Source organism: Otolemur garnettii, unplaced genomic scaffold, assembly GCF_000181295.1.
Source record: "Otolemur garnettii isolate 467f Iridium unplaced genomic scaffold, OtoGar3 scaffold00036, whole genome shotgun sequence".
In the NCBI taxonomy this organism is placed as follows: domain Eukaryota; kingdom Metazoa; phylum Chordata; class Mammalia; order Primates; family Galagidae; genus Otolemur; species Otolemur garnettii.
Genome location: NW_003852431.1, coordinates 8987433 through 8999627, shown reverse-complemented (window position 1 = coordinate 8999627; position 12195 = coordinate 8987433). Strand labels below are relative to the sequence as shown.

General features: G+C 32.4%; 1 protein-coding gene and 1 pseudogene across 10 annotated transcripts in view; both read right to left on the bottom strand.

Moving 5' to 3' along the window:
• MYCBP2 (MYC binding protein 2, E3 ubiquitin protein ligase) overlaps positions 1–12195 on the bottom strand; it is a 273377-nt gene that overhangs the window by 195656 nt on the left and 65526 nt on the right. For all 10 annotated transcript variants that reach the window (XM_023513171.1, XM_023513166.1, XM_023513164.1 and 7 more), the window contains 4 exons: positions 11903–12107; positions 10315–10479; positions 5921–6079; positions 1555–1759 (listed from right to left, as the gene is read on the bottom strand). In XM_023513171.1, coding sequence (XP_023368939.1) covers positions 1555–1759; positions 5921–6079; positions 10315–10479; positions 11903–12107 — 734 coding nt within the window. The remainder of the gene's footprint in view (positions 1–1554; positions 1760–5920; positions 6080–10314; positions 10480–11902; positions 12108–12195) is intronic.
• Positions 7512–8705, bottom strand: LOC105886973 (annotated as a pseudogene).

The window sequence follows — 12195 nt, the reverse complement described above, 5'->3', positions numbered from 1 at the left end:
AACTAATACAATAATGTATCCACAGAATTATCTTTTAAAATTATCTTATTTTTAAAGCAGTGTTTATGACAGCAATCCTTTTCAAACTTTTCCAAAAAACTAAAGAAGTGAGAACAGTTCCTAATTCATTCTATGAAGTTAGGTTACCCTGATACCAACTCCAGAGAAAGATTCTACAAGAAAAAAAAAAAAAAAAAAAACCCTACAGATCATTATCCCTTATATGCACTGATACAAAAATTGTCAACAAAATATTAACAGAACGGATTTGGCAACATGTTTAAAGAATTACAGATCATGACCAAAAGAGATTTATTCCTGCAACGCAACATAGGAAAATCAACCCATGTAGTATAATATACTACATTCACAGAATGAAGGAAAAATATCTCTTAATCACCTCAACTGATGATTGAGCATTTTACAAAATCCAATACCTTCTCACGATTAAAAAAAAAAACTCAACAAACTAGGAATAGAAGGAAACTACCTCAACATAATAAAGACCATATGAAAAACTCACACACAGTATACACATGGAGTATACTCTATGGTTAGAGACTGAAATCATTTCTCTATAATCAGGAACCAGACAAGAATGCCACTCTGACAACTCTTTTTCAACATGGCATCTGAATTCTAGCCAGACCAATTTGTTAAGAAAAAAGAAATAAAAGCTATCTATACCTGAAAGGAAGAAATAAAGTTATCTCTGTACACAACTGATACAATCTGATACATAGTAAACTCTAACAATTCTACACAAAAGCCTAATAATTGTAAAAATAAATAATAATAAAAGGGTAAAACTTTAGCAAAGTAGCACAAAGTCAGTGCAAAAAAATCAGTTGAATTTCTAAACACTAATAATGAAAATTTGAAAATTACAAAAACAATCCCATAGAATCAAAAACAATAAAATATTTAGCAATTACTTTAAGGTAAAGACTTGTACAAGGAAAACTACAAAACACTGCTGAAAGAAATTAAGGATGACATAAACAGAAACACATCCTGTGTTCCCAGATGGGAAAATAATATTGCTACTTTAAAATGACAATAATATAGAACCTATAACCAGGTATGATGCAACCAATTTAGAAGTCAGAGTATCTAAAATTCCAAAAATTGCAAACAATAAATTTAATTTAAAAGAAAATGATATATCCCTAATCAGGTGCTCTATATGATATTTGATAATTCTACTTGGAAAAGATTCATATTCAACAAAAATTAGGCATTAAATAGTCTTAGTAAAAGAATAAAGGCACACTCAAGCCTTAAATAATTTATGACCTATTTTAAAATATGGTTTAATCAAATAAAAGAGTAGTAACCTTAAAAATGACACTAAATTAGAAATCATTAAAATAGAAAACAATTACAAGAACTGTAAATATAATGGTTTCTCAGCTTTTTGGCTAAGATCAAGTAAAGAATTATAAGTATATACCAATAATGCCTTTAACAAACAATGTAACAGAATATACTCTAGATAAATTTTGAAAAGAAATGTATTCTGTGCATTTTCTTCAGTAGGAATAATCTTCTCACCCTCCAGGGACTCTGTCTGGACGCCCACTGCTGACGCAGCTGGCTCCGTACCCTGTACAGTCTCCACACACGGTGCAAACCATGCACTGCTCCAGCTTCCATTTATGCATGCCCGGAGGGCACATCATGGATTTCTCATCTTTTTCATCTAGCTCTTCTTCCAGGTCTTCATCCATTGCTGTTGCCATATTTTCAACTCCAAACCCTATTTGACAGATCAATTCATAATTTTTATGTAGATTATTCCCATGTCAAAAAAATGGCAAACTATATTTTCCAATTTAAAAAGTACAGACACTCACAATTCACAGCTACAATTCACAACACAGCACAATTCATAACTACAAAGACATGGAATCAACTCAAGTGCTCATCAATTTGTGAGTGGATTAATGAAATGGGACACACACACATACACAGAATACTACTCAGCTATTAAAAAAGGATGAATTTTTACAACAGTTTGGATGGAACAGACTATTCTCCTATGTGAAGTATCTCAAAACTGGGGGGAAAAACACCACTTGGACTTGCTATTAAATGAGAACTAACTGATGAGCACATATATGCACAGAAGAAAGTAAAACTCAGTGGAAATTAAGCAGGAGGGAGTAGGGAGGAGAGGAAAGGTAAAAACCTACTTAATGGGTACAATAAACACTATCTGTGTGATGGGCATACTTACACCCTGACTCAAACATTAGCAAAGCAATCCATGTCAATAACCAAAAACATTTATACCCTCTTAACATTCTAAAATTTAAAAACTACAATGCTAACCCAAATGATTACACAAAGACATGCTCAAATGTAAGAGTAACAAAAATAAATTTTAATTTAGGGACTGCTAGTAAATACTCTCCCCATTTCATGTCTGTAATAGATGGCAGGGAGGGCTATTGCCAAACATATCTCTTAGCTGCTTTCTGTCAATAATATTTTCAAATATTTTCCAATTTTAGTGCCTCTTTTCCATACTTGCTACCAACACGTTCATTCAATAGACCAAACCATGCTCTAAGCCGAGTCCCCTCTCTGCCACTCTAAAACACTTTCCCATAGCTAACAACCAGCTTCCTAAAACACGTATTTGCTTATAATTTACACAAACTTCCATCATCTTTTCAACTTCCTTAGAAGAATGTAACTCTTTAGCAAGACACATTTGCCACAGTATGGCTCCTAATTTTCTCCAAACTCATTTCTTCTCCCTCTGCTTTCCAAACAGCTTGTGGCCTTTTTACATGCTCAGGGCCTTTGCTTACCCCTTCTCATGTATCTCATGATCTCTCCATGTATCTCATCTACCAGAGAAGTTCCTTTTCACCTTTCAAAAACTCATCTCAGAAGTCACTTCCTATGGAGCACTTACTACCTTTTCCAGGAAGTCAGTTACTATCTCCTAAGCCTGCTTACATCCCAATTACAACTTTTTAATTCACTCAACTTTTTAATAGAACATCTACTATATTCAGGGGATTCCTTTAGGAAAAGAGTCAGTAAACTTTTTGTAAAGAGCCAGACAGTAGATAATTTATCTTCTGTGGGCCTTAAAAGTCTTAATGCTTACAAATGTAAAATCCACTTTCAGCTTGGAGGGCTAGACAAAAAATGGTATCAGGTATCAGGTAATAATACTTTGCTGACCTCTGCTCTAGGAACTAAGGACTATGACAGTGAGCTATTATAAAGCTTATAATCTAGTAAGACACTATTAATTAAATAACCACATAAAAATTAAAAGTACAACTCTAAGAAGATATTGAAGTAACATACAGTACCACAAGAGCATATGATGGTTGATCAAATCTGTGGAAAGCTAGCAATTACTTTTTATGTTTGATGTTCCTACTAGATTTAGATCCTCAAACGCAAGATTATGTTTTATTCTCTTGATTTCTTATTCTCAGTGAATATTCTCTTATTTCTTACAACTGTAAACATACATTTAACATAGAGCTACCACTCAATACTGGTCTTTCTAATCAAGAAGTAAATTCATAGCATATGTGAACTTTTGAGTTTTGCCAATTCTAATCTATGGGCAGGCTGGGAACTTAGATAACCAAGCATCAGATAACTATCTCTAGAGTTAGAATACAGCAATGTCGAAGGAAGTCTTAATGGCTCTATTTTTAACAACAATAGCTAAAATGCGTCAAGCACTTATATGTACTTGGTTCAACATGCCTTACTCATTCAATCATCCCAACAGTACTGTAACTATTATCCTCAAATTAATCTATATATTCGATGCAGTACCCATAACAATGCTAAACATACAAACTAATTCTAATCCACATGGAAAATAAAAGCCCCCATCTAGCTCCAGACAGCAAATATTCACAAAGAAAAAGACAAAGGTTCAACATCAAAATTTTAATATTAACCATAAATAAGCCACAGGTCAGACAAAGATACTTGCTACACATACAACACACTATACAAAAAGCTCCTACAAATTAATTGTTTAAAGGTAAGAAAAATAAGTTTGGAGAAGTTCAAATCCAGTATTAATAATCAAGAGAACAAAAATTAAAAGCAATTCTACTTAGTTACATACCCTAAAGAAATACTAGAATGTTCATAGCAACACTATTCATACTAACAAAAACTAAATTTTACTTTATTATAAAATTTCCCCCTTAGAATCCAGGGCATAGGTGTGAATTTATGCCCAATTTTCACAAGAAAAGTTGATTTCTTTCAGCTCTTCTAAAATTTTATTTATTCATTCATTCATTCATTCATTCATTTATGAATGAACAAAGGACAAGGTATTGCTCTGTTACCTAATCAGGAGTACAGTGCCATGATCAGAATTCACTGTAGCCTCTAATTCCAGGGCTCAAGTGGTAGCTGAGTGAGACTAAAGGTGTGAGCCACCACACTCAACTAATTTTTAGTAGAGATAGTCTGGCTATATCACCAAGTTAGTGTCAAACTCTGGCCTCAAGCAATCCTCCTGCCTCAGCCTCCCAAAATGCTGGGATTATTGGTAAGAGCCATAGTGCCCACCCTAAATACATATCATACTATGTATAAAAAACTAAACTAATTTTCTCCCCTTTATCCTCACAGATTATACCTGAAACAAGTTCACTAAGCAAGAAGAGAAAATATTTCCATTGTAAAATGTTTTTTTCTTTCTTCTTTATTTACATGAATATATGCTAACAGATTTGCTCTTTTAAAAATTGATGCATTTTAAATACATACACATGCATACACACACATAAACAAGATAACAACGAAAAATGATAAATTCCTAAGATCCCGATGAGTCTGCCATCAAGATAAACTTGTTTTTGTTAATTTATATAGCTTAATCCTCAGATTATTGACTCTTTAAGCACAGTTCACGTTTAGTTCTAATAATTTTATATATATTATAATATATATGTAATATTATATGTAATAATATATATTTATAATATTTATTATGTATATTATATAGAATAATAAAATATTTATATTATCTTACTCTCCATCACCTACAAAATTAAAAACAGAAAACCAGAAATTGGAGCAAAGGGTATCAACATACTGATAGCAGGAGGCGGCACCTGTGGCTCAAGGAGTAGGGTGCCGGCCCCATATGCTGGAGGTGTGGGGTTCAAACCCAGCCCTGGCCAAAAAACTGCAAAAAAACACACTGATAGCAGCTAAAAGCAAAAATGGAAAGCAAGAAGAAAGCAGACACATTACAAAAAACAAAACACCTAAGACCACAACAAGCAGGGCAACCAAAAGATAAACCCTTCTTCCTTTCAATAGCCTGGGGGTTGGAACAAAGGGTACTTTGTAGAAGGTGCATCTGTAATTTAGTCTTTTCTTGTTCAAGGGTGAGATAATCATAGATTACTCTTAGTTATCAAAAATAGGTTAAATTACAAGTTGCATATGCTATTAAATATGAAGATACTATAATATTATATCTGCCAGATAGACCACTGCCAAAAATGCTTAAAAGTGATGTGATATAAAAGGAGCTAATAAAAAAGAATTTGGAAAACTCATTTTTCTGGAACAATGTAGTCACCAAAAAAGCTAAGTCAAAGAGGCACTATTATATTTTAGGTAGAATTTAGAAAAATATATAAGTAAGCCAGCTAATTTGTTCAGAAACTAAAAATTTAAAGTATATTAAATTTTTCCAGTGATATACATTTATCATCAATTATCAAATAAATAAGAAATTCAGTGGTTTTCTGAATTAATAGTATGAAATTAATAGTATTCTGAATTAATAAGTATGAAATCAAAGAACCACTAATTTTGAAAAGAGTAAGATTCGTCATTATGTTGTTCTCAAACACTAATAAAAAGACGACACATTTTTAAAATTCAAGAATTGAACGCCTACCTTTTCCTCCTTGGTTCATAGCACCGGTGTCTCGTCCACACTGTCCTTTATTATTTACACCAAATGTCCAAACCTCTCCATTCTTCATTAAAACACAAGTGTGAGCTTTGCCCATAGCCACCTGAGTTACAAAATGACCCTTCAAATCAGTTACCAAACCTGTAGAAAGATACAAATTTAGTAAAAACAACCAAAAAGCTGTTCTTAGTTTAGTGAAAGAAGTACCTTCAATGTAAAACTTATTTAAAATTTCTGGAGCAAAATACCTTACCAAAATGGGAAATAAGTGGCAAGAAAAACTGGCAAATTTAATACCACCAAAGTAATTTGGTAATTTTACAATGTAGCTTCAATGAATTTGAAAATGTTATCATCCAGACTTGGGACAAATCTTTACTGCAATTATCTCAACGTTACTTGTCCCATATATTTCCTCCAAACCAACACCTCTCAACAGTACTCAGAAAGCCCAATAGTTCTCAAACTTTCCTCATCTCAGCACAAAGGAGCCCATGAATCATTTATTTTACATGCTTTGACCTGCCCCAGCAAAACAAAATCCACAGGACATTGAAATGATATTGTTTTTGAAGAAATCTAAGAGATTTTTCAAAGCAGTACTTTTCAATCTCTTTCAACCTACAATTCTTCTTCCACAATCTAATACACAGCTATTTCCTAAACTTTACTTATTCACATATTACTTTCATTATACTTGTCATCTCCCAGTACCACCATATTATCTTCTTCTTTTCCCTTTTTTTCTTTACTTATCTCTCAAAACAATTATCTTTGTCTTTTCAATCTCACATTTTTTTGACAATTCATTATCTTTTATTTTTAATTAAATCATAACTGTGTACAATAATGCATTTATGGGGTACAATGTGCTGATTTTATATACAATTTGGAGTGCTTACATCAAACTGGTTAACACAGCCTTCACCTCACTTACCTAACTGCTGTATTAAGACATCAGTCTCACATTTTTAACTAATTAAGAATCTTTAAAGAAAGATATTTTAAAATCCAGAAATACTTAACACATTAATGTTTTGCTAAAAAGCACATATGACTAGATTTTTATCCTTTTTATATCAGCACATATGACTAGATTTTTATCTTTATTTATATCTAGAACTCATATCTTGGTTTTTACTATCACATATGAATAAAGCCTTTGTATCTTGTCTTCTTTCTCTAACATTGTATGTCACTCTTCTAAAATTTGAGTGGCTATCTTGAAAGATGTAAAGGAGGATAAAAGAATATTGTCTGTCTCTAAACTGCTTAGAAAGTACTTTCATAGTCAATGATGGTTTAACAGGTAAAGTAAACCCTGTAATCCTGAACTTCTTTATGGCTAATACCAATAAGCAAGAATGCAGCACCAAATTGGCTAAGGTAGGGATCTGTCTAAATAAACTCAATTCTCAATTTTGTCTGAATTCTCCCAAAGTTTAAAGCTGTAGTTTTTAGGTATTGTTATTTAGGTGGTATGCTTACACTGAAAATAGAAGGAAATTTTTCAATTACCCTTAAAGAAATTAAATAGCAACTAATGAATTTACTGCTATGGTCAAAACCATCTTCACTTAAAGTGAGAATCTTTACCAATGGAAAGGCGTTGCTCTAAATAATGAATGGCTTTCAAAAGAACCACAATCTCATCTCTTCTTCTTCTAAATGTTGAAGCTTCCTTCTTTAGATACTCTGTGGCAAAGCAGTAGAATCCAGATACGATTTTGGTTTAGTCTGAACATTTGCTAGTTTGATGCTGTAGCTTATTTCCTTTTGTTTTTCCTTCTCTTGAGTTCTTAACTTTGCATTTAACTCTGAAATTTCCATTTCCTTTTTATTAGTTCTTAGTACTTTTCTTCATTTAATTCAATTTTTTTCTGCATGTCCTGATAAAGTTTGCTCATTTCTATCTTATATCCCTCCTCTTTATTTTCATTTCACTCACAAGTTTGGCAATATTATTCTTACAGTTCTGTCCATGAGATTTTAACTGCTCTTTTATAAGATCAACACTTCTTTTTAGTTGTTCATTTTCATCTTTCAAATTGTGTTGATAGTCAATGGTCCGTTGTAGTCATTTTATCATACTATGAAGAGTAGCACATTCTTCTTTAATTGAAACCTCCTTTGTTTGCATTACTTTTGGTAAACCATTATTCTTTTCCAACTGAATATACAGTATATTGTTCATTCTACTGGTTTCTATTATTTTCTTGCCCATTTTTTGTAGACTTTTCTTTCCAACTTCTTTCATTGGCAGTATCCGTTCATTTTTCCCTATTTATTAGAATCTCTTGCTATCTTCATATACCTTTCCTGTCTTTCTTTCTTTCTTTTTTTTTTTTTTTTGAGACAGTCTCACTATGTCGCCCTCAGTGGAGTGCCGGAGCATCACAGCAACCTCAAACTTTTGGACTTAAGCGATTCTCTTGCCTCAGCCCCCCAAGTACCTGGGACTACAGATGCCTACCACAATGCCTGGCTATTTTTTGTTGCAGTTGTTTAGCTGGCCCCAGCCGAGTTGGAACCTGCCAGCCTTTGGTATATGTGGCTAGCGCCATAATCACTGTGCTATGGGTGCTGAGCTTACATACATTTTCTATTTGTGAGAAGTCATGTATAAGTCTGTCAAGATTCATAGTGCTAATCTTTTCCACACACCCATTACTGCTTTTATCCATTCCTGAAACTGCAGTTATTCCCGCTTTCTCGGTCTCCCTCCTCTACTTAATATTTTTTGCAACTTTACATTTATTGAAGCATTTTTAACTTTATCAATTAGTAATAACTGTAACTATCAAAAATTACTGAATGTTTCCAATATACATCAAAATAAAAACATTTTTAAAAAATTAAAGTATCTGTTTTATTTAACTTATAAATATCAAGCTCATAAAATATTTTGGAAAAGCTGTTCTTTATTATTAGCTCAGATATCATTTCCTTAAGATAGTCTTCTCTATCACCTTACATTAGCTGCAGTCTTTTTGTTAAGGACATCTCAAAAATTCAGGTATGTAGCACACTGGAAAAGATGTGTGGATGTGTATGTAACAGTAACATTCATTATTATTAACAGTACTAGCTGACATGTCTTAAGACTTTACATATACCAGGTTGCATGTTCATCATTTCTTAAGCATTATTTCCTATAATCTTTATAACAACCATACGAAGTAGGTACTATTATTAGCTACCTTTTGAAGGTGGAAAAAAAAAAGCTATCAATGAAAAAATAAACTGCTATTCAATTACAGGATCTGATTATATGTCCACAACCATTAAACCACACCTCTCCAGTATTTGATTTCTGTAACACCCTACTGTCAGCTCCTCATAAAAGCAGGGATCATGGTTGTCTGGCCTAACATATCATCAGTGTGTAACAAATATCTGTTGAATAAATATACAAATTTCCATCTTAAGAAGTGCTGGCCTAGGACTTTAGTAAGCATTAGTTACACTGAATATTATTTTTAACTATACAACAGCCCATCCCAAAATGTTGATTCACAATGACAATAGCAGCCAACTGAGAACCTAAATATTACCCCAGTACATGTATCATCTGACAGTTCAACTTAATAATTAATTGCTATAAATGTTCCATATCATAGTTTTTTCCCCAGCATAAGAAAACCACTTAAATTAATAATCATAAAATTCATTAATTCTTCTTTCCTTTTCACAAAGAAATTCAAAGGTTTTCTTTACATATTTATCTCATATAAAATCCTTCCAGTAGGATGTCTCATTCATTATACTCATTTCTAAATGCTATAAAGAAAATCCAGGAAACATGAGATTAGAGTTTATAAATATAACACTATTAGCTAGTGCTATCTTTCATACCTACTTCTTAAGCTTTCAGTTTATCAGCCACCATGTCCTTAAGAAGTAATTCTTGAGACCCCACCACGTGCCAGACATTGTGCTATGCACTGGTGATACAAGAGCTAATAGAGAAGAGAATTTCACTCCAATAACTTAACAGGAGAGATAAATAATTATACAAATATAGATTAGATTTATTATTAATTATGCAAATCATTTATCAAGGGTACTATCATTACCCCAAGGGACATGTCATATGAACAACTACCTGAGTTTATGGTATGCTTTCTATACTTTTAGCCAAGTATGCTAAAGATTTACTTGGCAAATTCTATAACTAGTTTTACATGAAACAAGGAACAGTGTGCCTAATGACAAGATATGAAAGAAAATCTGGAAGGAAATGCAAAAAAATGTATAAAAATATAGAAAAGATAGAAAACATGTTACAAATATTAATTTTATAGACATACCTGTATACTACATAAGCTAGTATTAAAACCTCTTTAAATAAAAGTAAAAAGATGTTTTTTACTTACTTGAACTATCAGAGTAAATGGCATCTTTTCCGAACATGTATAGTTCTCCATCTTTAGATATAACAGAACTACTTCCATTATTACAGGCTGTATATACCACAATTTTTCCTTCCATCTTAATTATCTTTTTAGGTTTATAGGGTTTTGACTGCCGTCTGCTTTTAGCTTAAAATAAAATTAAATTAATTTAAGACATCTCTGTATAAACAATAATAATAGCTTATATACAAAGCTCAAAGAAAAAACTTACTATTTGCATTTATGATACATTTTATTTTACTTATTTTCACAAAGAGCTAGGTTTCCCAACATGCAAATTAAAATGAATCAACCTGCCAATCTCAACTGGTCCATTATCATTTAGACTATCACTGTAAGATCTTCCTCCTTTATACTATACTAAAATTTCCAGTGAGAAACACTAGTTTTCTACCAAAATTCTGGGAGATCCAATCCCTGGATTAGCTATTCCATTGTCAGCGCCATCATGCTAGCATATATAGAATCTCCTTTTCTTTCAAACTGTAACTCACATGTATTCTTATGCTAGATCCTAGAAAGTAAAATAAATTCCTCAGTTATTCAACAAATATTAAGTAGCCCCACCAAGTCAATGAGACTGTAAAGAAAGGAGACACATAAACAGAAGGAAAGCAAGTAAATCTAAATGTGGTTTATTCAAGCAGCCTCTAATCTCCAAAACTAAATCCTTAAAATATGCAAAAGATGGGAAACATCAATCAGCTGTTCCTTCTGTCATTCCCAATTCTAGCATGCCTTTCAGAACTAAAACATATTGCTGTGCGGGGGGTTGAAAAGCAATTACATTTTTCATATAACATGATCCATTTACATAAATACAACAATTGCTTTATCTGGTGCTCAAGGAAAGAAAGAATAATATTCTCCAAATACTAAAAGGAAAAACTGGCTGCACTAAGTTTCTGAAAAACAGTTAGAAGCTTTATGGCTATTTTAAGAGATTTTTCCAGAGTGACTTTTCACATCATTTTTATATTATGTGTTGATTTCAAAACCTGATCTCTATAAGATGCTACTCCAATGTGCTATAATGTACAAAGTATGTGAGAAAAATGACACTTTGAGGAAGGCTCTGAACATGAGGAAGGCTCTGAACAGAAACACAGAAAATATAAGAGAAAAAACAAATTATTTATTTTTATTTCATCATAGAGAAATAACACTAAGAACAATAATCTATAAGCAACATAAAATTTACCTTCATTTCAGAATATATATTCTTTCTAATGTCTTGTAGCTCCTAAAATTATCTACTGGAATAAAAGGCTTTTAAAATAACACTAACTGAAATAACAAAGTAAGCATCTATTCTCAGATGAACAGTCATGCATCCATAAAACATAAAAATTCATGAATATGAACACATGAATGAAATAAGCAATCACATTTCTTCAACAAACAGTAACCACCACTATTAACTGAATGTGCCCCAAAAGTAAAAACTTCTATTAACATGGTAAGGTCAGTTTTACTAAAATTGATAAACTTTGGTGTTAATAAATTTCACATTATTTTTACTAAATGTCCAGCTGATCAGTCAACTTACTTGACTCTCCATCTTCTCCTTTACTAGCAGATCCTGTAAAGAATATGCTTCCATCTTCTGCAACTAAAAGAGCATGAGAGCCATCGTGTCCAACTGAGAAGTGTACTATCTTTGGAGATTTTGTAATTGGTAGCTCAACCCACTTTCCTGCTGAAGGACCACCTTGTTTGATTCCAAGGCTCTGGTATTTGCCAGTGTAATATACCTTTTATGTGGGGGGAAAAAAAAGGAATTACAGTATTTTTGGGAGGAGTGCATCAGGTTTCATAAGAGGAAAAAAGAAGTACATTTTT